Here is a 27,863-nt window from a genome sequence, read left to right as displayed (position 1 = left end):
TATGGAAGGACTGTTCAGAAGCCTGATAACAGAAGGGAAGTAGTTGAGGCTTTTGAATGATAAAGATGTTTTATGTAAAAAAAATTGTTGAAAATAGTATGAATAAACACACCTAGTGTGAATTTACATTTCAGTGGAACAAAGGATACAGGAGACACTCTCCCCCCACCTTATCCCATGTGATGGCCATTCAGGGAATGGAAATTCACCCTTACCGATTTGCTAATAAAATTGAGATATAGGGTGGCACATTGGTGCAGCAGTAGAGTTGCTGCCTCACAATGCCAGAGACCCGGGTTCAATACTGCCTACGGGTGCAGTCTCTGTGGAATGTGCAGTTCTCCCTGTGACCGCGTGGGTTCCCTCCCACACTTCAAAGGCATACGAGTTTGTAGGTTAATTGGCTTCTGTAAATTGTCCTCAAATTGTAGGGACTGCTGTTCGGCGTGGACTCAGTGGGCCGAAGGGCCTGTTTCCCATGGTGTATCTCTCAATCTCTAAAAGCTCTCAAAAATAAGGAATAAAATTTGCTCTCAAATGAGTTCACGTGAAAATGTAAATCTATGAACATAATCTTTTTTTTTCAGCTTGCATTTCTTGATGCATATTCAAATGACGTGGCTTCATGTTACAGCGATATGGACTCGTTTCCAGGAAAGCAGTTCACTCCCCCACCCCCTCATCTCACTCCCCCCAACCCACCCCCCCATCTCACTCCCCCCACCCCCCCCATCTCACTCCCCCCACCCCCCCCATCTCACTCCCCCCACCCCCCCCCCATCTCACTCCCCCCACCCCCCCATCTCACTCCCCTCTCCGTAACACCAAAGTAATCTGTAAGCGATGCCATTGTTTCTCCACACTGACCTCACTGTTCTTGGCAAGGGATAAGAAGATGCCAGGCATGACCGTTGCCAGTGAATCGGATGAAAGGTTCAGAAGATCGGCAAGACTGTAGACTCCCTTTACCACGTGATACCTACGGTGAAAGACAGTGTTCAGAGGTGAAATACAAGTGATCGCCATGCAACTCCACACAAGTCAATTAAACTTACACTTACTCCATCGCAACACAAAGCAACTTGAAAAGGAACAAAACAGGAAGGAAATATAATAACAAGGAACTGTAGTTGCTGGTTTATGCCACAAGAGATGGACACAAAATGCTGGAGTAACTCAGCTGGCCAGGCAATGTCTGGCCAGTCTGAAGAAGGGTCTCGACCCGAAACGTCACCCATTCCTTCTCTCCCGAGATGCTGCCCGACCTGCTGAGTTACTCCAGCACTTTGTGAATAAATGACCAGGCAATTAGTTAGTTAATTCAGTTTATTGCCATTTGTGGTCATGATAGGTATGGTGAAAAGTTTTTTTTTGGTGCGGGCTATCGAGTCAGCGGAAAGGCTCGACATGATTGCAATCAAGCCGTCCACAGTGTACAGGATATAGGGAATGATGTTTAGTGTAGGATAAAGTCCGATTAAAGATGGTCCGAGAGTCTCCAATGAGGTATTTGGGAAGGGAGGATCTACAGCAAATCTGGAGGAAATGGATAGCTGATATTTCGGGTTGGGATCCTTCTTCAGACTAATTACAGGGGAGAGCAAGGAAAAAAAAACAACCCAAAAATCAGTTTTTCCTGCTCCCCTCAGCAATCAGCCTGAAGAAGGATCCCAGCCCAAAACATCACCTATACATTTTCTCCAGAGATGCTGCCTAACCCCGCTGAGTTACTCCAGCAGTTTGAGTCTATCTTTGGTGTAAACCAGCATCTGTGATTCCTTTTTATTACTTTTTCACTCAGAGGTTGGAATGAGCTGCCAAAGGAAGATATAGAAGTGATTTCAGTTATGACTTTCAAAGGACCATTGGATAGGTGCCTGGATAGGAAAGGTTTCGAGGGATGTGGGCCGGATGCGGGCAAACGGGACAAACCAAGATGGCTAACTTGATCATTTTATAAATGTATAAGACACAGGAGCAAAGTTAGGCCCTACGGCCCATCGAGCCTGCTCGGCCATCCAGTCATGGCTGATCTATCTTTCCCTCTTAATCTCATTCTTCTGCCTTTTCCCCGTAATCTTCGACGCCTTTCCCAATCAAGAATCTAAATCTCCGCCGTAAAAAATACACAATGATGTCCTCCACAGCCAACTGTGACAATGAATTCCACAGATTCACCACCCTCTGGCTAAAGAAATTCCCCCTCATTTCCTTTCTAAAAGTATGTCCTTTTATTCTGAGGCTGTGCCCTCTGGTCCTAGACTCTCCCACTAGTGGAAGCATCCTCTCCACATTCCGGCCTTTCACTATTCGATACATTTCAGCGGGGTTCCCCACTCGACACCCTGTGGCACTGAATTGCATGGACTCTCCACCCACACGTTCCAAGGATTCAGCACGGACATGTTGGGCTGAAGGGCCTGTCTCCATGACTTTGTGGAGCAGGTCACCACAATAGCTTCTTCCCACGCCTTGTGGCTAAAAGGCCTGCTCTCCCGTTTTAAGCTAAAATGAAAGCAAACTCACTTCACCAGGTGTGGAAGCCTTTCTGCTTGGAGCCAGAAGACGCGGTTGTCATCGCTCATGTCGGCGACGGCTTTCTGCGAGGGCACTAGTAAGGTGAAATTTGCCGTGCCTGAAAGAAGGCGTTCTTGAGAAGCATTCTGAGCAAAAGAAAAAAAGACAAACGTTAACAGAGGAAGCCACAGATGTGGATACAGTTATGAACTTCAAAAGACTGTTGTACGGGCGACACGGTGGAGCAGCGGTGGAGTTGCTGTCTTACGGTGCCGGGGACCAGGGTTCGATCCAGACTACAGGTGCTGTTCTGCATGGAGTTCGCACGTTCTCCCTGTGACCCTGTGGGTTTTCTCCACGTGCTCGGGTTTCCTTCCACGTGTACAGACAAGACGTACAGGTAAGATTATACATTTTCCCTAGTGTGTACGATAGTGCTAGCGTACAGGAGCGCTGGCCAGCGTGGACTCAATGGGCCGAAGGGCCTGTTTCCTCACTGTATCTCTAAAGTATAAAGTCTAAAAGTGCATGGAGTAGTTTAAAATATCCTTCTTTTTCCTTCTCCTTATCCAAAGCATGCCCTTACTTGGTTAAGTTTTTTACACAAAGGGTGGTGGGTGTACGGAACGAGCTGCAGGAGGAGGTGGTTGATGCAGGGATTATCGCAATGTTTAAGAACCATTTAAACAGGTAAATGAACAGGTTTAGAGGGATATGGGCCAAACGCAGGGAGGTGGGACTAGTGTAGATGGGACATGTTGGTTGATTTGGGTAAGTTGGGCCGAAGGGCCTGTTTCCAAGCTGTATCACTCTATGACTCTAGCAGGTCTGCACACATATTCCAAATTCAATCTCACCACAGCCCTATATAATGCGGTCAGATGCCTCCTCGGGCCACATCAGCCACAGTGCGTGGATAAAATATACTTCAAAATATTTTAAAATGAGAATGGTGGGTTAGAGATGCAACAGAGCAGCACTGAGAGACGTATCTTTGGACTGGCGGAGGAGGCCAGGTCATTGGGTATTTTCAAAGCAGAGATTTATAGGGTCTTGATCAGTAAGGGTGTCAAAGGTTAGGGGGAGAGGGGAGGAACACCAGCCATGGTCGAATAATGGAGCAGACTTGACAGGAGGAAACCGGAGCACCCGGAGCAAACCCACGCGGGCACAGGGAGAACATGTAAACTCAAATTTCACTGTACCTTAATTGGTACTTAATAAATTGTGACAATAAATTGAATCTTGAATCTTGATCTCATTTCCTTAAAGACAGCACCCATAGTCAGGATCGAACCTGGGTCTCTGGCGCTGTGAGGCAGAAACTCGACCAGCTACGCCACTGTGTTTTGTTTGACAGTTAAGAGAAGCAGTTTTTGTTTAAATTTCTGGACTTACATTGACCCACTTGAGAAATTCTGCAGCTTCTGGGATGTAGTTTAGAGCCTGAAAGGTGAAGAGAAGATCGTCTTACACTTGTGCTAATCACTCCTATTACTTAACGTCAAAGACACCAAATTTCAAGTTAGGTATCTCACATGCTTCTGTGTTGTGTTCACCCCAATGCATAGTACACTCCTGCAGCTGATCCATGCTGATGAAGTATGGCATCCTGGGCTGGTCCCATTTGTCCATATTCGACCCATAGCCCTCTCAACCTTTCCTATCCAAAGGGGCAACCTTTTCATTCAGAACCCAGAGGGATCCTATGGAATGAGCTGCCAGAAGAGGTAGTTGAGGCGGGTACAGTAACAGCATTTGCCATTTGTGTGCACGTGGGACTAGTTTAGATCGGGCATCATAGTCAGCATGGATGAGTCGGGCTGAAGGGCCTGTTTCCGTGCTGGATAACTCGATGATAACAGACAATAGACAATAGGTGCAGGAGTAGGCCATTCAGCCCTTCGAGCCAGCACCGCCATTCAATGCGATCATGGCTGATCACTCTCAATCAGTACCCCGTTCCTGCCTTCTCCCCGTACCCCCTTACTCCGCTATCCTTAAGAGCTCTATCCAGCTCTCTCTTGAAAGCATCCAACGAACTGGCCTCCACTGCCTTCTGAGGCAGAGAATTCCACACCTTCACCACTCTCTGACTGAAAAAGTTCTTCCTCATCTCCGTTCTAAATGGCCTACCCCTTATTCTTAAACTGTGGCCCCTTGTTCTGGACTCCCCCAACATCTGTCCAAATATCCTTTAAAAGTCCATCACCATTCATACACATGCAAGCTGTTGCACTGGTTCTGTATTGTCATGTGCACCTAGATGCAGTGAAATTCCCTTTTTGCATGTAGTTTTGTTAAAAAAAATCTTACTATACATCGGCACAATCATATACTTGGGCACAAGAGTGCAAGAGTCGTAGATTACACTGAGACTGCACACAACAGTCACCACGTTTCCAGCACCATTTTGTGTGATTCAAGTCCGACGTCGTTAACACTATAGAGTCTTAACTTTGCCATAAAGGCCCGTTGTCCTGGCGACGGGACTAGGTCGGAGTTCTCCCCATAACTAGAGTCCTCCAGTCCAGGCAAGATCCCGGTGAATCTCTTCTGCACTCTCTCCAGCCCAGTCACATCCTCCTTATCATGCGGTGACCAGACCTGCTCACAATACTCCAGCTGCAGTCTAACCAGTGTTTTGTAAAGTTACAACATAAAGTCCCAACTCTGACATGCTGTGCACTAAATAGACTTTGGGGTGGGGGGTTGCACAATGTAGATAAGACAAAGCTAATAAGATTGGGAAGAGAGGGGATGTAAAACCGTTACACTAGAGTCACCGAGCTTGCACTAAAGTGATACAATACAATAAAATACAATACAATATCTTTATTGTCATTGTACAAGTACAACGAGATACATGACGTACGTTACCACTCCCATTGGCCGAGTCATGATTGAACACTCTGGCAGCTCACTCCAGACACGGAGTACCCTCTGAGTGAAAAGCTGCCCATGAGGTCCCTCGTAAATCTCTCCCCTCTCATTTTAAGCCCCTGCCCTCTAGTATTAGAATCCTTCATCCTGGGGAAAAGCCTGTGAGCATTCACTTCATCCATGCCCCTCATGATCTTGCACACCTCAACAAGGTCACCCCTCAGCCTCCTGCACTCCAAACAAAAAAGTCCCAGCCTAAGCGACCTCTCCCCATATCTTGAGCATGCAAGCCCAGATAACATCCTGGTGAAAACAGGAACGAGCAGTGCCAACTGACGTCCGGCAAAACTCGCTAAACATAATACCAGAATGAGACTTCAGTGAATAATTTTGAACCACAAGTCTTGATAGATCGCTTACCATAATTGCATTTCCAAAGCATATCAGACCATCTCCTTCATAACCTCGCTGGCAGCTACAGTCTCTGATTCCTGGAGATACGTATGAACAAGTTGCCTGACAAAATATTTGAAGCAGGTCACTGAATTAGCGGTAAAATTCTATGCAATTGAATGAAACTCAGGTGCATTGGGTAGAGTGAAGGGAGACATGCAGAGAGCAGAATACAGTTCTCAGCATTGTAGCGTAACCGGTCCAGAGACAAAATCCAATGTCCGTAATGAGGTAGAGGAGAATAGAGACTATACCCTCGATTATGGGAGGACTGTTCAGGAGTAGAGGGGCAGAAGGGCCTGAGTCTGGAGGTGTGTGCTTCCAAGTATTTGTAACTTCTGCCCAATGAGAGTGGGGAGAAAAAGGAATGACCAGGATGAGGGATGGTTTAGTTTAGTTTAGATTGTCACGTGTACCGAGGTACAGTGAAAAGCTTTTTGTTGCGTGCTATCCAGTCAGTGGTCAGACAGATTACAATCAACCAAAGGATACTGGATAAATGGTCCAATGTTTAGTGCAAGATACAGTCCAGTAAAGTTCATGATCACATACGTTGGCCAATAGACCAATTGGTATATTGAGTGATTCAATATGAACCTGAGGGGCAACGTTTACACACAAAGGGTGGTGGGTGTGTGGAACGAGCTGCTGGAGGACGTATGTGAGGCAGGTACTATTGCAATGTTTAAGAAACATTTAGACAGGTACATGGCTAGGACAGGTTTAGAGGGATAAATGCAGGCAGGTGGGACGAGTGTCGATGGGGCATGTTGGTTGGTGTGGGCAAGTTGGGCCGAAGGGCCTGTTTCCATGCTGTATGACTGTATAACTCTATGAGCAATGTGTTCTGGTAAGTACTTGTGTTGTATCGATGATCTTGCGATTACTAGTTACTGATTGATACACTACTTTGTGAACCAGACTTCACATGGTTCAGCTTCAGATCAACTCACCAGATCATGGCACCCTCCGTTCTCCTCCAGACACGTATTTACGGGCTCACACTCCAAGCCATTACCACGATGTCCCTTTTTACACTCGCAGTCATTCTGTTGATAGAGAAATGCTCACTATAATTGTGCAATCCTGTTCAAGATTCAAGATTCAAGATAGCTTTATTTGTCATCCAATATTGGACGAAATTCAGTCACCCACAGTCCAACAATAAAAGCATTAAATAAGCATTAAAATTACACAACCCCAAAAAACCCCCAAAACACAGTCCAACAATAAAGCATTAAATAGGCATTCAAATTACACAACCCCAAAACCCCCAAAAACACAGTCCAACAATAAAAGCATTAAATAGGCATTCAAATTACCCAACCCCAAAAACACACAAAAAAGAAACGTCAGGTTCTGTTGTTAACAAAAAAAGACACAAAGTGGTGGAGTAACTCAACTGGTCAGGCAGCATCTCTGGAGTTTCATGGACAGGTGACATTTTGGATCGGGAACCTTCTTCTAACGGGTCTCAGCGAGTCTCGGCCCAAAACGTCACCTGCCCACGTTCTCCAGAGATGCTGCCTGACCGGCTGAGTTAGTTCAGCACTTTGTGCCCTTTTCTGTCTTAACTTCCTTGTCTCGCTGACTCAGTGTCTTACTGACTCTAGAGCAAATGTCCTGACCATGGGGAAACGACCGATAACAGAGGGACAAAACACAAACACGACGGTAAACTGAAGCTGGAATCTATCCCTTTGTGTTTACCTGGCCTGGTCCCAGGTAGATGCAGTTGGCGGTAGTGTGGCAGCCCCCTCGGTCCACCAGCAGACAGTTATTGACTTCAGTGCAGTCCTCCCCATCTCCAGTCCAACCAGGCAAGCATTGACACCTGAACTGTCCATCTCCCAGCTTGATACATTCCGCCTGTGAGTGAATCACACAGGGAAAGTTAACACCACGATGACCACGCATTCAAAATAAGAGTGAAGCATGGAAATAAAGCAAGTGGGGCAGAAATAGCAGGGGTAACTAGCTGGTGGATAGACACAAAGTGCTGGGGTAACTCAGTGGGTCAGGCAGCATATCTGGAGAACATGGATAGGTGACGTTTTGGGTCAAGACCCGTCTTCAGACTGATTGTAGTAGGGATTGTAGTTGAAGTTTCTATTGTCTATTGAAACTTCACCTATCCATTTTCTCCAGAGATGCCGCCTGACCCGTTGAGTTACTCCATTTTGTGCTGACCTATGGTGTAAACCAGCTTCTGCAGTTCCTTTTTTATTACATTATAACTAGTTGGTAGAATGGCTTGTAATTTTCTTAGAAATATTATGCCTTTCATCCAAGCATCGTCAAGGGTGATTTGATTGATTGGAAGAGAGCATGGGATCAGGCCCTTCGGCCCACCATGTCGACCATTGATCACCCATTCACACTAGTTCTATGTGGTCCAACTTTCCCATTCACGTCCTACACGCGAGGGGCAATTTTACAGGGGGCTAATTAACCGACAAACCTGCACATCTTTGGGATGTAGGGGGAAAACCCACGTGGTGACAGGGGGAACGTGCAAACTCTGTACAGACAGCACCCGAGGTCGGGATCGAACCCGGATCTCTGGCGCAGTGAGGCAGCAACTCTACCAGCTGTGCCACCGTGCCACCCTTTGCCCCACTGTATCAGCCTTGGTGTGGCACATTTTGTGAAGCCAAAAAAGGAGCAAGGCATTTACAGTGCAGGCCATTTGTAATGTCGCTTGTGGATGTAGGTAAAACCCTGGGTTGTACAGAGGTGGTTCACTTGTCACAAGGTACTCCTCCTCTGAACCTGCTTGTGAAGCCATGGAAGTCATGTGGCTGGTCCATATGTATAAGAGTAATCTCACAATCACAAGAGGTCAGTGATACCCACGTTGGCACTGCAGCCACCTCGGTCTGGTTGAATGCAGGCATCCATCTCTTCACAGTAGGTCCCGTCACCAGCGTAATTTTGCTTGCAAACGCAACTGGAAGGGTAAAAACAGCGATCATTTAAAGCAGTCTTCCACCCAGGAGATCATACACCATATCCGAATAGAACACAAGGAGGAGTTGCAAACTTGCAGTACAGGTCCACCACCGGTTTTCCAGCAACTAGTGGTCCAACGCCTCCTTCAATCCGGACAAAATGACATGAGTTTTAGAGTTTAGAGTTTTAAGTTGACAGACACAGCATGGAAACAGGCCCTTTGGCCCACCGAGTCCATGCCGACTAGCACTCACCCCATGCACCAACCTACACACACACACGAGGGACAATTTACAATTTTACCAAAACTAATTAAACTACAAACCTGCACATCATTAGAGTGTGGGAGGAAACCGGAGCGCCCGGAGAAAACCCATGGGCTCCCAGGGAGAACGTACAAACTCCGTGCGGACAGCGCCCGTAGTCAGGATCGAACCCGGGTCTCTGGCGCTGCGCCACTGTGCCGCCCCAGAGCGCACTTGAAATCCCCCCCCACCCCATCCTCCGCAGCTGGAGTCCCCCTGAAAATGCGGTCCCTAGGCCGTGTAAGGCGGCCGATCTCGACCTCAGTGGGATTTCCACGGGTCAAATTTGCCCCCTGTGGCCTGGGCTCTGGAACTGACGGACCCGTTCCCAGAGCCGTGATCCATTGCTGACTTTGCAGGCTGGTATCTCGGCCTCTCGGCCAGCGAGGCGGACTGTTCCGGTACCGTGGGGGACTCCCCAAGGAGGCCATGACCTCTGTTGGTCCGGTAAAATGGATAACCCGGAAAGGCCGGAATCCAGAATCCACCAAGGGTGCCAAAAAAAACCGGTAGTGGACCTGCAATAAAAACTGTAATACAATTATTTTTTCTGCATTTACATTTCTCTGAACCAGTTATTGAGTCACAGAGCTACTATAGAGGCGCACAAAATCATGAGGGGAATAGATAGGGTGAACTCACAGAACCTTTCCCCACCTCCCAGGTTAGGGGAATCAAGAATGAGAGGGCTTGGGTTTAAGGTGGGAAGAGAAAGATTTAATAGAAATCAATGGGCAACTTTTTCCACACAAGGTGGTGTATATTTGGGACAAGCTGCCACAGGAAGTAGTTGAGGCAGGTACTAGAACAACGTTCAAAAGACATTTGGACAGGTGCATGGATAAAAAATGTTTGGAGGGATATGGCCCAAACGTGGGCAGATGGAACTGATGCAGATGGCATCCTGGTGGGCTTTAGACTATAGACTTCAGAGATGCAGCATGGAACAGGGCCTTTGGGCCACCGAGTCCACGCTGACCAGCAATCACCCCGTACACTAACACTATCTAACACACTAGGGACAATTTACAATTTTACCAAAGCCAATTAACCTACAAACCTGTACGTCTTTGGAGTGTGTGGGATCATGTTAGTGTGCAGGGATGGCTGGTAGGCACGGGCTTGGTGGGCCGAAGGGCCTGTTTCTATGCCGTGTCTCCAAACTAAACAAAAAATACTTAAGCAATGTTGGAGGCTGAGACGAATATGGGCGAATGACAATAGACAATAGACAATAGGTGCAGGAGGAGGCCATTCGGCCCTTCGAGCCAGCACCGCCATTCAATGTGATCATGGCTGATCATTCTCAATCAGTACCCCGTTCCTGCCTTCTCCCCATACCCCCTGACTCCGCTATCCTTAAGAGCTCTATCTAGCTCTCTCTTGAATGCATTCAGAGAATTGGCCTCCACTGCCTTCTGAGGCAGAGAATTCCACAGATTCACAACTCTCTGACTGAAAAAGTTTTTCCTCATCTCAGTTCTAAATGGCCTACCCCTTATTCTTAAACTGTGGCCCCTTGTTCTGGACTCCCCCTTCTAAATTCCAGTGTATACAAGCCTAGTCGCTCCAGTAGCGGAGCTCCAGAATGGAGCTAATCTAGATGGGCATGGACGAGTTTGGCCGAGGGGCCTGTCTCAGAGCTGTATGACTGTGACACAGTTCTCGACCCCTGGCATTTTGCAGGTATCTTGTCTACGGTACCTTAGACCACGGTCCTTGTATTCGCAGTTGGCATGGGCGTGACAGAACTGAATATTGGGGCCACACGGAGTGGTCTGCCTTTCGCAGAACTTGCCAGCGTATCCCGCCTTGCAGGAGTTCAGCTTGCAGGCGCCGACACCGGTCATCATGTTGTCACACTGGCCGTGGACGCAGGGACAGGCTGCAAAGCACCAACAGAGGGAAGGGCGTAAGCGTGTGGCACGGGGCATCCGCGTGACGCAGCGCCATGTGCTGGAGACCACTTACTCTGGTCGCAGTCAGGTCCGTACTTGCGCGGGTCCGAGCAGAGGTGGCACCTCGAGCCGCGGTACTTGCTGCCGCAAACGCACATGCCGTTCCCGTCCAACCCGTCCACGCACTGCAAGCAAAACACCGCACACGGTCACATCAGGGAGCGCGCTGCAGCGTGGAGTGGTGGGTGCATTGACGGGGAGGCAGGAGTGGCGTTAATGGGCCGGTAAAGCTGAAGCAAGTAAGAATCTCCTTGCTCTGTTCCCAGTGTGCAGGTGGGTGGCACGGTGGCACAGCAGCAGAGTTGCTGCCTCAGAGCACCAGGGAACTGGGCTCAATCCTGACTATGGGTGCTGTCTGTACGGAGTTTGTACGTTCTCACTGTAACCACATGGATTTTCTCCGGATGCTCCAGTTTTCTACCACACTCCAAAGACGTGCAGGGTTGCAGGTTAATTGGCTTCTGTAGAAACTGTTCCTAGTGTGTAGGATAGAACCCGCATACAGGTAATCATTGGTCGGCGTGGACACAGTGGGCTGAAGGGTTGAAGGGCCTGTTTCCACGCTGTAACTAAAACTAAAATGACAAATAAATTCTCTTGGTCCTTGACAAAAGAGAAAGGAAGGCACAAGGGGATGTGCTGACTAGGGGGGTGTGTTTGCGTACAGCAAAAACCTTTGACTAATGATCTCTGTTTACTAAGAGGTAGCACAACAATGATATTTTTGGCATTAGACATTTGAAAATGGGGTTTATCAGCGTGAAATCCAATATTCGAGCGTCTTTTGGTCATTTTGGGTGATTCTGCTTATTCAATCAGCTTCCTCCCTTCAGTTGGAAGAAGGGTTCCGATCTGAAACGTCACCTATTTTTCTTGTATAAAACCCGTACAGACAGCACCCGTAGTCAGGATCGAACCCGGGTCTCCGGCGCTGTGAGGCAGCAACTCTACCGCTGCGCCACCGTGCCGCCCTAATGGGGGTACGGTTTAGGTATGAAGGTAAGGATTCTGCATGGAGCTGCTAGAATCTCCATCAGACAGTTGCGTGTTCTGTGTAGACACAATGAACTGCAGATGCTGGTTTACGTATACTTCAGTGTGTCTCTGATATTGGCTTAACATCATGTTGGCACAGCACCAAATGTGTTAAGTATTGGACTTCGCAAGAATTGATTTGTTACTATGTGGATTGCATTATTATCATTGACGGAGATGGGGCTCCAATTCCATTGAGGAAGCATCCGATTGCAAACCCTTACGTGTCCATGGCCGGAGCAGGGATTCTGGAAACCGCCCGGACAGGTCCTGCAGTCAGGGCCGTAGAATCCACTGCAGCACTTTGGTGTCTAGGAACCAAAGCAGAAGAGATCACATTCACAACTTGTCCATTCATAGGATGTAGATATCACCCAGCAGTGATTATTGTCGATTCTTTACCATTCTAAACTCAGGAAGCAGCTATTCACAGTTGTTTTTTTCAAGACACAAGTGAACCCAGACCAGTTTGGGGCAGCACAAGACGAGGAGGGAAAGATTTAATAGGAACCTGAGGGACAATTTTTTTTTACACAAAAGGTAGAAGAGGTGCAGGAGGCTGACCAAGATGGCTTCCAACCCAGGCGACCCTGTGTGTGCTCGTCACAGAAGTGGATCTGCAACCACGCCACTCTTTTAAATCTCTACTCCTTGGGCAACATTCACACTGTGAATGGCTCGATTGCAATCATGTATCGTCTTTCCGCTGACTGGTTAGCATGCGACAAAAAGCTTTTCACTGTACCTCGCTCGGTACACATGACAATAAACTTAACTATACTAAACTGAGGAAGATTTACGTGGAACACTGTCAGGACTTGAGGGCCTGATCTATAGGGAGAGGTTGAGCGGGCTAGGACTTTACTCCTTGGAGCGCAGGAGGATAAGGGGTGATCTTATAGAGGTGGACAAGATCATGAGAGGAATAGATTGGATAAATGCACAGAGTAGGGTGCATAAGAGTAGTCTTTTGTCCAGAGTAGGGTAATCGAAAACCAGAGGACATAGGTTTAACATGAGTGAGAAAAGATTTAATAAGAACCTGAGGGGTAACTTTTTCACACAAAGGGTGGTGGATGTATGGAACAAGCTCCAGTAGGAGGTAGTTGAGGCTGCTATTTTCACAATGTTTAAAAAACATTTGGACAGGTACATGGATGGGATAGGTTTAAAGGGATATGGGCCAAACTGTGGGACTAGTGTGGATGGGCACGTTGGCTGATGTGGGCAAGTTGGGTCGAAGGGCCTGTTTCCACGCTGTATGATTCTATGACACATTTCCTTCTCTGAAGCATATAAACGCTTGAAAGCACATACCGTCAGAGTCAAGAACAGCTACTTCCTCACTGATATCAGTCTATTGAATGGACCTCTTATAAGCAAAATATCTATTCCCAATCTTCCAATCTACCTAAAAGAAAAAGATACAAAGTGCTGGAACAACTCAGCAGATCAGACAGCATCGTTGCCTGATCCGCTGAGTTATTCCAGCACTTTGTATCATTTTTTTTTGTAAACCAGCATGTCCATTTCCTTGTTTTTAGGTTTCTTCCAATCTACCTCATTGTATCGCTTGCACTTTTATCTGCACTTTCTATGTAGATGTAACAACACATTCCGGACTGTGTTTTCTCTTTTGCACTGGCTGACTGAATCGTGTACAGTATTAACTGCTCTGGATAGCATGCAAAACAAAGTTGGTCACTACATTTCGGTGCACATGACAATACCAAACCAATGCCAATAGCAATTAATGAATGAGAACAATTCAACAGTCTCTTTGTCAATGTTACCATCAGCAGCTTTTCCTTGCAGGTTTATTTAATGACTCAAATTAATTCTCAGCAGCAAGCCTATGACTTGCTTGCATGTCTCTCGATCAATTGACTCCATCTCCACTTCACGCTGCCTCGGCAAGGCCCCCAGCACAACTAAGGACCAGTCTCACCCCGGTCACTCCCTCTTCTCCCCTCTCCCATCGGACAAGAGGTACAGAAGTGTGCAAACGCACGCCTCCAGATGCAGGAACAGTTTCTTCCCAGCTGTTATCAGGCAACTGAACCGTCCTCTCACCAACTAGAGAGCGGTCCTGACCTCCCATCTACCTCACTGGAGACCTTTGATCATTAATCGCACTTTATTTTGCACTAAACATTATACCTGTTATCCTCTCTGTTCACTAGTCATGTAGTGTTTTCGCTGACTCTACTCCCACAGCAACATTTACACCGTGAATGGCTCGGTTATAATCATGTATCGTCTTTCCGCAGACTGGTTAGTACGCACAAAAAGCTATTCACTGAACCATAGTACATGTGACAATAATAAACTAAACTAAACTGAACTAAATTGAACTAAACCAAATGAAATGAAACTAAACAAAGGTCTCTCCTCTCAAAACCTTCACTGCTAGTCCAACATTTCTTGTGCCCACTATACCAGCAGCTGCTTTAAGAATTGGGCAATTCTACCTCCAAGTAACTAAACTTATGATGAACTAGTTATTGGGACTAATACTCAAAGGTAAATCAAATCCCGCCACCGGACTTTGAATTTAGAACGTGAAGAGAAAACTCTGGGGTTTGTTTACTCACTGTGATCACTTCATAGCAGTTTTTGCTACAACCTTGAGTTGGCAGTCGCAGTCCCATGACATAGGTATTGTACAGGCATCCTTGTGCAAAAGTAGTCTGGAGAAAATAGCAGTCATAAAAAATCCATTATAACACCTCGCTCGCGCTGCCCAGGAAGGCAACAAACAATGATGCGACCCGAAACATCACCTGTCCTTTTTCTCCAGAGATGCTGCCTGACCCGTTGAGTTATTCCAGCACTTTTGTGTCTATCTTTGACCCTAATTCACCTCATTTGATACATGAAGGATGTACTTAAAGCAAGGTTCTAAAAGCCCTGAGCACAGGCGCAGTGGTAAAGCTGTTGCCTCACAGCGCCAGAGACCTGACTATGGGCACTGTCTGTACGGAGTTTGTACGTCCTTCCTGTGACTGTGTGGGTTTTCTCCGGGTGCTCAGATTCACTACCCTCTGGCTAAATAAATTCCTCCTCATCTCCATTCTAAAGGTAGGTTGCTGTATTCTGAAGCTGTGACCTCTGGTTCCAATCTCTCCCCATTACTGGAAAATCCTTTCCACATCCACTCTAACTAGGCCTTTCATGTCTTTGTACATTATATTGTAGCCTTGCAACAACAGTTAACATGGAATATCCATTCTCATGAGTTAGAATTTAAATGTATCAGCAACGGGGGAGGGGGAGGGAGAGGGGGGAAAGGGAGAGAGAGGGAGAGGGAAAGAGAGAGAGAGAGAGGGAAAGAGAGAGGGAGGGAGATGGAGAGCGAGAGAGAGAGAGAGAAAGAGAAAGAGAAAGAGAAAGCGAAAGAGAAAGAGAAAGAGAGGGAGAGGGAGAGAGGGGGAGAGGGGGAGAGGGGAGGGAGGGGGGAGAGAGGGAGATAAAGACTGAGTAAGGAGTTTGTTAGGATTTCAGCAGATACAAGCAGAGCTTCCTGTAGCAGGACAATGGGCTATATGTGCCTTTAATTTCCTAATTAGATGGCAAACACCATCTCCATTTTGTACATAACAGGAGTGTAAGTTGACGAACAGAATGAGCACATCCCAGTGAGGATTTTACTAAATATGTAGGGAGGAACTGGAGATGCTGATTTAAACCGAAGACAGACACAAAAGGCTGGAGGAACTCAGCGGGTCAAGCAACATCCCTGGAGAAAAGGAATAGGTGATGTTTCGGGTCGAGACCCTTCTTCATACTGATGACGGGTCTCGACCCGTAATGGCACCTATTCCTTTTCTCCAGGGATGATACCTGACCCGCTGAGTTACTCGAGGTTTTCACTAATTGAGAATAAATACAAAATATAAATGATAAAGTGCTCACTTACCATTAGAGTGGATCCAGGTTGACAGGAGCTGCTGTTAAGCTGAGAACAACGGACGCATGAGCCCTGAATGGATGAAAAAGTAATAATTTTAAGTTGTGAACAAGTTCATTATCCGTATGATTTTATCAAACAGTATTGTTGGCATCCTTTGCAAGTTGTTCAATAAAGATAGAACCATCTATAAATCACAGGTAGAGCTACCACCTAGGCAAGAGGTTCTGGGCACTTATCACTTAAACAAGTTCATCTCCATATATTTAAAAAATGACTTGCATTTCACCAAAGTTCAGAAGTATTTCAAAGTCAACAAAATATATTCTTGAAGTATAGTCTATGTTGAGATGAAGAAACCATTGCAGTCAATTTATAAACATCAAGCTCCAACAAGATGTGTGGAAATGTAGACGCGAAGAACTGCAAGTGCTGGTTTATAAGAAAAGCACAAAGTGCTGGAGTAACTCGGCGGGGTCAGGCAGCAACTCTGGAACTCTGGAGAATATGAATGGGTGACTCTTGAAGGGTCCTGACCTGAAACGTCACCTATCCATGTTCTCCAGGGATACTGACCCACTGAGTTACTCCAGCACTTTGTGCCTTGCTGTAAGATGTAAAGAGGTGGTTTTAGTTATTTTAAAGGATAAATACCGGATAGTTGCCAGACCCATTTTCTAACATGGCCCAATGGGAGTTCATACATCCACATTACTTCACGCTGCCTCAGGAAAATAGCCAAGACTCCACAGACTCCTCTGTCAAGCTCCTCAAGTTTGCGGTTGACACAACCCTGATTGGACTGATCCAGGATGGGGAGGAATCTGCCTACAGACGGGAAGTGACACAGCTGGCGTCCTGGTGCCATTGCAACAACCTGGAGCTCAATGCTCTTAAGACAGTGGAACTAATTGTGGAACAGTGGAACTAATTGTAGACTTTCAAAGAGCCCCCCCCCTCCCCTCCCCCCACTCACCATCAACAACACCACAGTCACATCTGTGGAGTCATTTAAGTTCCTTGGAACCATCATCTCCAGGGATCTTAAATGGGGGGCAACCATCGACTCCACAATCAAAAAGGCCCAACAGAGGATGTACTTCCTGCGGCAACTGATGAAACACAATCTGCCACAGGCAATGATGGTCCAATTCTATACTGCTATCACGTCCTCACCTTCTCCAACATGGTCTGGTTCGGTTCAGCCACCAAGCACGACATCTGGAGGCTGCAACAGATCATTTGCACACCTGAGAAGGTTGTTGGCTGCAACCTTCCCCCCATTGACGAACTGTACGCTGCAAGGGCCAGGAAGCGAGCGGGCAAGATCATCTCTGTCCCCTCTCACTCTGGCCACAAAATCTTTGAAGCACTTCCCTCTGGAAGGCGACTCCGGACTGTCAAAGCAGCCACAGCCAGACATCAAAACAGCTTTTTTCCACAAGTAGTAGCTCTACTCAACAACCAAAGTCTGTAGTCTCTTTTTTGCTCTGGTTTATTTTCACCCACATGTTTAGACCGTAATGTTGTATCCTCATTGTTTTGATGTGCTTTTGCTTTATTCTTAATTGTTAACTATATGTTTGTGTTGTCATTTGTGAGCGGAGCACCATGGTACATTCCTTGTATGTGCACATACTTGGCCAATAAACTTATTAATTAATTCATTCAATCATTCATTCATTCATTCATTCATTCATTCATTCATTCATTCATTCAAGACAATGAAGAGGACTCATATCCTGGTCATTCCGTCTTCTCCCCTTTCCTGTCAGGGTGAAGATATAAAAGCTTAAAAAGTTTAATCCCCACTTTTATTAAACTATGAAATGCACCTTTCATAAAATAAATAATTTCATAATCTTCCCAATCTCCCAACTGACCTTGTTGCACATTTTTAATCTGCACTTTCTCTGTTACTACAACATCATATAATGCATGGACATAAAATGCTGGAGTAACTCAGCGGGTCAGGCAGCATCTTGGGAGAGAAGGAATGGGTGGAGTTTCGGGTCGAGACCCTTCTTCAGACCCGAAACGTCACCCATTCCTTCTCTCCCGAGATGCTGCCTGACCCGCTGAGTAACTCCGGCATTTTGTGCCCACCTTAGATATAAACCAGCACCTGCAGTTTTTTTTCCTACTATATTATGCATCCTGGATATATTTCTCTTTGCGTCATTGCACTTTGTATGACTTAATTATATCCATGGACAGTATGATTTGTCTGGATCGCAGGTAAAACGAAGTTTTTCACTGCAACTCAGTGCACGGGACAATAATAAACCAATATCAATTCCAAGAAAGACAAGAAGGGGCCCTGGAGAAAACCATCAAACTGATGAGCAACAGCACAATCGTTCCATATTCATGGCCCGTTCTGCTACCAGGTGGCCCAAGCTGGAATAAACCAAGGATCTATTCAAAATCATAACATCAGAAGACATAGAAGCAGAATTAGGCCATTTGACCCATCGAGTCCGCTCCGCATTCGATCATGGCTGATCGACTGTATCTTTCCCTCTCAACCTGATTCTCCTGCCTTCTCCCCATAACCTTTGACACCCACACTAATCAAGAACCTATCAATCTCTGCTTTAAAAATACCCAATGATTTGGCCTCCATCACCGTCTGTGGCAATGAATTCCACTGATTCACCACCTTCTGGCTAAAGATATTCCTCCTCGTCTCCTTTCTCATGCCAGGTCCTTTTATTCTGAGGCAGTGCCCTCTGGTCCTAGATTCTCCCACCACTGGAAACATCCTCTCCACATCCACTTTATCCAGGCCTTCGTCTTCATCAAGCAACATGCAAACTGGCAAAGCATCAACTCATTGGCCCTCATGACTGTGAGAGTCTAATACATAAGATCATGTGATAGGAGCAGAATTAGACCACTCGGCCCATCAAGTCTACTCCACCATTCAATCATGGCTGATCTATCTCCTCTTCCTAACCCCATTCTCCTGCCACCTCCCCATAACCCCTGACACCCGTCCTAATCAACAATCTATCTATCTCTGCCTTAAATATATTCATTGACTTGGCCTCCACAGCCTTCTGTGGCAAAGAATTTCTACAGATTCACCACCCACTGACTACAGAAATTCCTCCTCATCTCCTTCCTAAAAGAACATCCTTTAATACTGAGGCTATGACCTCCAGTCCTAGACTCTCCCACTGGTGGAAACATCCTCTCCACATCCACTCTATGCAACCCCCTGGCTAGCCCAGAGCAATGTGGACCTGGGGTGGGGGGGAGAACCTTGCTTCAATGGTTCATTATTGTCACGTATGCACTGCACAGTGAAATACTTGGACCCGTTGCCATATTTTGGCACAATTTACAAAAGAAAAAGAAGAAGCCCAAAGTCTTGTCCAGTCCACATGCTGGATGTACTAGAGTGCCCCAGGTAAGCCCCAGGCTGCTGCAGGGCCTCCTCAGTCGCCCTCAACTGGCTCGGCCCGCCAACCCACGTCCCTCTCCTCGCCAGACCGCCCCTGCGTCCCGGGGGCACCTCCTGCAGCTGACCTTGAAGGCGCTGGTGGCAATACCCCAGTCACTCTCCGACCGGCTCTCTCCCTGCGTCCATTGTCATCCGTGGCTCCCTCCTCTTCAATGCTCTTGCCTTCTGGAAGCTTCCAAGCTTCCTCCCTGCAGGCAACAGCCCGTCGGGTCATGACTCTTTTCTGAATAGTTTAGTTTAGTTTCGAGATACAGCACGGAAACAGGCCCTTCGGCCCACCGAGTCAGTGCCAACAAGCGACCTTCACATACTAGCACTATCCTACCACACACGAGGGACAATTTACAATTTCACTGAAGCCAACTAACCTACAAACCTGTACGTCTATGGAGTGTGGGAGGAAACCAGAGCACCCGGAGAAAACCCACGCGGTCACAGGGAGAACAAACAAACTCCAGCGCCCATGGTCAGGATTGAACCCCAGGTCTCTGGGGCTGTGAAGCAGCAACTCTGCTACCGTGCCGCCCTTCATAACCTTCAAGCATTTCCTCCAGACAGTAAGTAATCGGCCGTCATTTCTGCCAACGTTGCATTACCGAGGTGATTCTGTGCGTCGTACCATCGCATCGATGGGGAAGGATGGGCACAATGGACGGTGGAATCAGAAGACCAGTTAGAATGAAGATCCTGCCATTCTTGCCATAGATGTCTCCTTCTTCAACAGCCGCACCCTGGTCACCCAGCAAAATCTGGCCCTGCAGAGAGACAATGGATGGCAGGTGTCCAAGGCATGCGTTAGTATAAGCCACATAGTTTCACTGTGGAACTCAGATCACACATTAATCAATATGGTCCGCAGGCATCGTGTTATCCCAGCTCCAGCCGCAGGTACATCTTTACTTCTCTGTTCGTGGGGTGTGGGGAAGATGTTATTGTACATGGATACAAGATCATGAGCTGAATAGATGGGTAAATGCACAGGGTCTCTTGCCTAGAGTAGGGGAAAATGGAAAACTAGAGGACATAGATTTAAGGTGAGTGGGGGGGGTGGGTGGGGGGGGGGGGGGGGGGAGGGGAGGGATTTAATTGGAACCTGAGGGGTAACTATTTCACACAAAAGATGGTGGGTGTATCGGTACGAGGTGCCAGAGGAGGTAGTCGAAGCGGGTACCATTGCAGCATTTAAGATACATTTAGACAGGTTTAGAGAGATACTAGACCAAGTGGACCCGTTGGGCCGATTCCTCGTAGAGGGAGGACAGGGAAGAGGAGAGGGTGTGACCGAAGGAGCCCTGGACCCAAAGCCTCTCCTGTATTGGTGTAACACCCTCAACTCCCCGCCCCCTTCACTCAATCCCCCTCATCTCCCCCCTCCCCTCCCCACTGACCCACTCCATCCCCCCTACTCACCCCCACTTGCCCCTCCCCTGCCTCCACCCCCACTCCCCCAGCCCTGCCTCCACCCCCATTCCCCCCTCCCCACCCCTATTGCCCCTCCCCCTCCCCTCACCCCCACTTCCCTCTCCTCCCCCCACCCCCACTCTCCCTGCCCGCACCCCACTCTCCCCCACCCCCACTCTTCCCTCCTCCTTACCCCACCCTGCCCTCCTCCCCACCCTCCCCCTACCACCACCCCCACTCTCTCCTCCCCCCACCCCCGCCCCATTCTCCCCCCACCCCCGCCCCATCCTCCCCCCACCCCCTCCCCCCACTCTCCCCTCTTCCCCACCCCCACTCTCCCCTGCGATGGGCCAAGAGGCTTGTTTCCACACAGTGTGACTCGATGACTACATCCTTAATTGACTCTTTAGCAGGGGAGCCTACCAGGCCATTTTGGAGCTCGGTTACTGTAAGAGGCGAATGTATTTGGTTTGATTTGGGAGGAGGTTTGATGATTTCCTTTCCAAGAAGACTTTTCAGAATCAGAGAGAAATACAGCAAGGATCCAGGCCCTTTGGCCCATTGAGTCCATGCCGACCATCAACCACCAATTAACACTAGTGTGGTTTAGTTTAGAGATACAGTGCAGAAACAGGCCCTTCGACCCACTGAGTCCACGCCGACCAGCGATCACCCCGGACACTAGCACTAGGGACAATTTACAATTTTTATCGAAGGCAATTAACCTACAAACTTGTAGGTCATTGGAGTGTGGGAGGAAACCGAAGCACCGGGGAAAACCCATGCGGTCATACAGACAGCAACAGTAATCAGGATCAAACCCGGGTCTCTGGCCCGGGTGCCAAAATGGTTAGATATCAAGAAGTGTCTCATACTGCATATTTCTTCAAAACCATATGAGGGGAGAAGAAGCCTATAAGATAAAACTGCCATTTTTCGTACACAGCGTTATTACATAGTACAAGGTGTACTTACATTTCTGCTCACATTCAGTCCCACAAGTTGATTTGCTAAGGTCAGAATATTATGTGAAATGAGGAGACTCGAAACTTCCAGCTGATTTACGAGAAGAAAAGACAGTGTCAGGACTTATCCGCGAAGGCTTCCAGTATGTTAATGTACTGACTTTAATTTAGACTTCAGAGATACAATGCGGAAACAGGCCCTTCGGCCCACCGAGTCCTCGCCTACCTGCGATCCCCGTACACCAGCACTACCCTACACACAAGGGACAATTTACAATTTTACCGAAGCCAATTAACCTACAAACCTGTACGTGTTTGGAGTGTGGGAGGAAACCGGAGCACCTGGAGAAAACCCACGTGGTCACAGGGAGAACGTACAAACTCCACACAGACAGCACCCGCGGTCAGGATGGAACCCAGGTCTCTGGTGCTGTAAGGCAGCAGCTCTGCCGCTGCGTCACCGTGCCGCCCTTGTCTCTTGTTCCCTTTCCTGGGTGACTGGTTTGCTGAACTGCTCTGCTCGGCAACTATCCCCCAAGCATTTTGTTAGTCTCCAATTTAACTCTTCCTCTCAAATGGATCCACCCAATGGGACTCTCAATCATTTTACACAACAGGCAATGGTATATGTTACACGAGCAATAAGCAACAACAATCAATTTTAATCTAAAATGAAGGCAGGAGACCAATGAAATTGGATGCAAAGGTAGTTTTATAAGCTAACCTTGAAGTGAATATTCCCTTTTTGTACCTCTACGACCTGGTGTGATTGGTTAAAGTTATGTCCAATATTCTCTTCCGTTTCAGAGCCAACCCTTAATCTTACAGTCTGAACAATGGTTTCAGCAAGTTCACTCTTTATATGTTTCCACTTCATAAGTTCATCAGTCATAGGAGTAGAAGTAAGGCATTCGGCCCATCAAGTCTACTCTACCATTCAATCATGGCTGATCTATCTTTTCCTCTCCATCCCATTCTCCTGCCTTCTCCCCGTCACCATTGACAGCCGTGCCAATCAAGGCATCTGTCAAGCTCCGTCTTAACAATACCCAATGACTTGGCCTCCATTGTCGTCTCGGGCGATGAATTCAACAGGTTTACCATTCTCTTTATAAAGAAATTCCTCTTCATCTCCTTTCTGAAGGTACTTCCTTTTATTCTAAGGCTCAACCCTCTGGTTCTAGACTCTCCCACTAGTGGAAACATCCTCTCCACATCCAACCTACCCATGCCTTTCACTATTCGGTAAGTTTCAATGAGGTCCCCCCTCATCCTTCTGAACTCCAGCGAGTACAGGCCCAGAGCCGTGAAACGCTCATCTTTCGTTAACCCATTCATCCCCGGGATCAATCTTGTAAACCTCCTCTGGGCCCTCTCCAATGCCAGCACATCCTTCCTCAGATAAGGGGGCCAAAACTGCTCACAATACTCCAACTTGAGGGGCAACGAAAAATAGAATCTCATGCCTAAGATACTCGCTGAAAAATACTGGAACAAATCACAGATTGTAAACTCTGCTCTTCTTTCCGCAGATACTGCCTGACCTGCCGAGCATTTTCTTTTATTTCAGATTTGCGGAATCTGCAGCATTTTTCTGCTATGTTTATTGACCAAGTCAAGAAGAACGAACCTCATTGTTGGGAATGATGTGATGTCTCATCAGTTCTTTAAGCTTCTGCTTGCCCTGAACAAGAATGAAATGGTAGTCAATACTCTAGGAAGCTGCCACATTTCACAGAGCAGATACATGTACAATACATAACGAAGGAACAATCTGCCAACTCTTTATCCTTGGACCAATAGCAATGAATGCATAATAATGTAGCATCTGTAGTTTAGTTTAGTTTATTTTATTTTAGCTGAGAAATACAGTGTGGAAACGAGCCCTTTGGTCCACTGAGTCCACGCTGACCAATGATAGTTCTATCCGACACCCTAGGGACAATTTACAGAGGCCCATTAAGCTACGAGCATGCACGTCTTCGGAGTGTGGGAAGAAAATGGAGCACCCGGAGAAAACCCACACTTTCACAGGGAGAACCTGCAAACTCCACACAGCTAGCAGCAAAGTCAGGGTCAAACCCGGATGCCTGGCACCGTGAGGCAGCAGCTCTAATGTGCCGTCCACTTTAGCACATTGTACTAAACACAGAAAATGGTGGCAATTCATCTCCAATGAAGGATCTCACAAATAGTCTTGTTACGTTAACTCTGTTTCTCTTCCCATAGATGCTGCCAGACATGTTGAGTATTTCCAATGTTTTCTGTTTTCATTTTTTTAGGGTGGCACAGTGGCTCAACTGGTAGAGCTGCTGCCTCACAGCGCCAGAGACCCGGGTTAGATCCTAACTTCAGGTGCCGAGTGTATTGAGTTTACGCGTTCTTCCCTGCGGCCGAGTGGGTTTCCTCTGGGTGCTCCAGTTTCCTCCCACATCCAAAAGACGTGCGGGTTTGCAAGTTAATCGGCATCTGTAAATTACCCCTAGTGTGTAGGTAGTAGTTGAGTAAGTGGGAAAACATGGAACTAGTGTGAACGGGAGATCAATGGATAGCATGGACTTGGCAGGCCGAAGTGCCTGTTTCCATGTCGAATCTATCAATCAATCAATATCCTTCTCCAAATCAATCAGCTCAACGGAGACACAGAGACTGCAGGTGCAGAAATCTGGAGCAGAGAACAAAGTGCTGGATGAACTCAGTGGGGCAGGTAGCATTTGTTGTGTTTAGTTTGTTTTAGTTTAGCTTAGTTTAGTATAGTTTAGTTTAGTTTAACATCACATGAACTGAGGTACAGTGAAAAGCTTTTGTTGCGTGCTGACCAGTCAGCAGAAGACAATACATGATTACAATCGAGTCATCCACAGTGTACAGAAACAGTACCTACAAACTTGATGAGTATAGGTGTCAGGGGTTATGGGGAGAAGGCAGGGGAATGGGGTTGAGAGGGAAGGACAGATCAGCCATGATTGAATAGCCGAGTAGACTTGATGGGCTGAATGGCCCAGTTCTGCTATAACTTATGAAATATGAACATGAGAATACCTTTCCTTGTGGAGGGAAATGGACAGACGACGTTTCAGGTCAAAACCTTTCATCTGGAGGGCTCAGCCCAGCTGAATGATGTTGTCCCGAAATGTCATCTGTCCCATCCCCTGCACAGATGCCGTCCGACCAGCTGAGTCCCCCCAACATTTTTTTATTCAGGTTGAAATCAGTAAATTTTCTGGTTCTGAGAAAACTGCACTCATATTAAAATACCTCGCTGAATCCCACCTTACCTGCAATATTGACACTAGGATAAGTGCAGAGTTATAAGAAACTACCATTTAGTTACCTTAGCTGACAGCAGGTAAGCCATCGTGCTCTTATCCATGTTATCCCAAGCCTTCTCGTTTGGGATAAAGACTGTAAGCAGTTTCGAACCTTGGAGAATCTGGTCAAGATTACTTTTCTGGTTGAGAAAAGAGAGTGCTAATTAAAGAAAGGAAAAACAATTCTACATAATAACCATTAATTCTTGTTTATTCACCCAATCAAGCAAGATAAATAGTCCTCCCTCCCTCTCCTGTGCCCCACCTGGACTCCCCTCACCCTCTCCCCACCTATATTCCCGGAATGGCGGGACTGTCATATGTTGAAAGACTGGAGCGACTAGGCTTGTATAAACTGGAATTTAGAAGGATGAGAGGAGATCTTATCGAAACGTATAAGATTATTAAGGGGTTGGACACGTTAGAGGCAGGAAACATGTTCCCAATGTTGGGGGAGTCCAGAACAAGGGGCCACAGTTTAAGAATAAGGGGTAGGCCATTTAGAACTGAGATGAGGAAAAACTTTTTCAGTCAGAGAGTTGTGAATCTGTGGAATTCTCTGCCTCAGAAGGCAGTGGAGGCCAATTCTCTGAATGCATTCAAGAGAGAGCTAGATAGAGCTCTTAAGGATAGCGGAGTCAGGGGGTATGGGGAGAAGGCAGGAACGGGGTACTGATTGAGAATGATCAGCCATGAGCACATTGAATGGCGGTGCTGGCTCGAAGGGCCGAATGGCCTCCTCCTGCACCTATTGTCTATTGTCTACATTCCTTCCTCCAGCTTCACAATTCACAATCCCAATCCTTTTGACTCACACCTTCTCTGGCCTTTGTCCAACCATCTACCTATCACCCCCCCCCCATCCCCCGAATGTGTTCACCTATCACCTGCTACACTTTATACAGCCCCTCCTCTCGTTTACCTTTCTCCCCCCCCCCCCACCCCAAACTCCCTACAACCAGTCTGAAGAAGGGTTCCGACCTAAAACGTTAGGCATCCATGTTCTCCAGAGACGGTGTCTGACCCGCTGAGCTACTTCAGCACTCCGTGTCTATCGTTCAAGGTAAAGAGTCATGTTATTGATCTCCCACCTTTCATTTAGCCTTTTATAAATTGGCCAACGGTCTTTCCGACGTTCAGGTTAAAAGGTTTTAAGAAAGCCAACAGATGTATATTGTTTGAATCAGCTTGTATTGCTTACTCCTGAGCTGAAATTCTTGAACTTGGCAATAAAACGTGCGATTCCTACCTTTAGCAGTTCCATGAACCTTTCACAATTTGCATTTTCTGAAATGATTGTGTAGAGTGTTTTCTGAGGAAACAAGACGGAAAAAAACACAACAGTCTTAATGACCCCAGAGAATCAACTGTGCAAATAGTGGGTTGCAGAGCAGTGGTAGTGGGCGGCACGGTGGCGCAGTGGTAGAGTCGCTGCCTCACAGCACCAGAGACCCAGGTTCGATCCTGACTACGGGCGCTGTCTGTGTGGAGTTTGCACGTTCCCCTGTGACCGTGTGGGTTTTCTCTGGGTGCTCCGTTTCCTTCCACATGCCTCTCCCTAGCTTATAGGAAGGAACTAGTGGATGGGTGATCACTGGTCGGCTCAGACACGGCGGGCCAAAGGGCCTGTTTCCATGCTGTATCTATAAACTAAACTAACCAAAACACATGGATATGCAGGGAATGGAGGGATATGGATCACCTGGAGGCAGAGGAGATTAGTCTAACTTGCCTGGCACGGACATTGCGGGCCAGAGGGTCTGTGCACCGGTACCAGGAGAATAAGAGCATTGGGAAGATTACAAGGGGCATCTTCAAGGTTTCACCAGAGGACAATGTGCCCACTGTTCTACCTCTGTCGCCATTCCCGGCCCTGATGAAAGGCCATCAACGTGAAACATGGGCTGTTTCTTGCACGACACTTGGACACGCAACCCCAACACGGCACAAACAGGCGGCGTTACCTTCTTGTTACTCATGACTGTTGGTCGGGCCCCATCCATCACCTTATCGATCACGTGTATCAGACCATTAGAGGCGACGATATTCCCAGCCAGGATCCGGGCCTTATTGGTGACTCCGTTAATGTGAAGCCTCAGCTGGTTGTCCTGTTGAAGGGAAGCATAAAGGACAACTTCGGATAAACCTGAGATACATGGAGAATGAGAGTGCTGGGGGAACTGCCGATTACAGCCATAAGTTCATACTTTCCACATGAATAGTTTTTTCTATGCATGTTCTGTCACATCCTGATGTTGCTGGTGAAGGAGGGGCCAAGAAGGAATAAGGAAGACTTTCATCATGGAATTGGGAGAATTTCTTTAGCCAGAGGGTGGTGAATCTGTTGAAATGGTGGAATCTGTGAAACCCACGTGGTCACAGGGAGAATGTGCAAACTCCACACAGACAGCACCCGAGCTCAGGATCGAACCCGGGTCTCTGATGCTGTGAGGCAGCAGTTCTACCACTGCCTTACTGCGCCAACATTAGCAAGGGGAGGCTGTGTGGCTAAGAGAACATTTCAAATTAGGCCATAAGTCATAAAAGCAGAATGAGGCCATCGGCCCATCGAGTCGAATCTGCCATTCAATTATGCTGATTTATTTTTCCCTCTCAACCCCATTCTCCTGCCTTCAGCATTTTATTCTCCATGCTTTTCTTTAAACTGTATTGTTTCCCCATGGAAGTGCATTCACAAAATAAT

At 47.2% G+C, this 27,863-nt stretch overlaps 1 protein-coding gene across 1 annotated transcript in view; it reads right to left on the bottom strand.

Moving 5' to 3' along the window:
- Positions 1–27,863, bottom strand: part of stab2 (stabilin 2) — a 105,546-nt gene that overhangs the window by 52,396 nt on the left and 25,287 nt on the right. Inside the window, exons 13-30 of the mRNA XM_078417213.1 lie at positions 27,124–27,267; positions 26,409–26,471; positions 25,183–25,299; positions 23,479–23,532; positions 21,859–21,939; positions 20,079–20,237; positions 16,023–16,085; positions 14,698–14,793; positions 12,328–12,414; positions 11,082–11,193; positions 10,815–10,995; positions 8,710–8,803; positions 7,564–7,722; positions 6,807–6,902; positions 5,821–5,916; positions 3,916–3,963; positions 2,527–2,663; positions 868–979 (exon numbers count right to left, since the gene is read on the bottom strand). Coding sequence (XP_078273339.1) covers positions 868–979; positions 2,527–2,663; positions 3,916–3,963; positions 5,821–5,916; positions 6,807–6,902; positions 7,564–7,722; positions 8,710–8,803; positions 10,815–10,995; positions 11,082–11,193; positions 12,328–12,414; positions 14,698–14,793; positions 16,023–16,085; positions 20,079–20,237; positions 21,859–21,939; positions 23,479–23,532; positions 25,183–25,299; positions 26,409–26,471; positions 27,124–27,267 — 1,899 coding nt within the window. The remainder of the gene's footprint in view (positions 1–867; positions 980–2,526; positions 2,664–3,915; positions 3,964–5,820; positions 5,917–6,806; positions 6,903–7,563; positions 7,723–8,709; positions 8,804–10,814; positions 10,996–11,081; positions 11,194–12,327; positions 12,415–14,697; positions 14,794–16,022; positions 16,086–20,078; positions 20,238–21,858; positions 21,940–23,478; positions 23,533–25,182; positions 25,300–26,408; positions 26,472–27,123; positions 27,268–27,863) is intronic.

This window comes from Rhinoraja longicauda, chromosome 20 (assembly GCF_053455715.1).
Source record: "Rhinoraja longicauda isolate Sanriku21f chromosome 20, sRhiLon1.1, whole genome shotgun sequence".
NCBI classification, from domain to species: Eukaryota; Metazoa; Chordata; class Chondrichthyes; order Rajiformes; family Arhynchobatidae; genus Rhinoraja; species Rhinoraja longicauda.
Note: the sequence above shows the minus strand (reverse complement) of the source record. Positions and strands in the feature narration are given on the sequence as shown.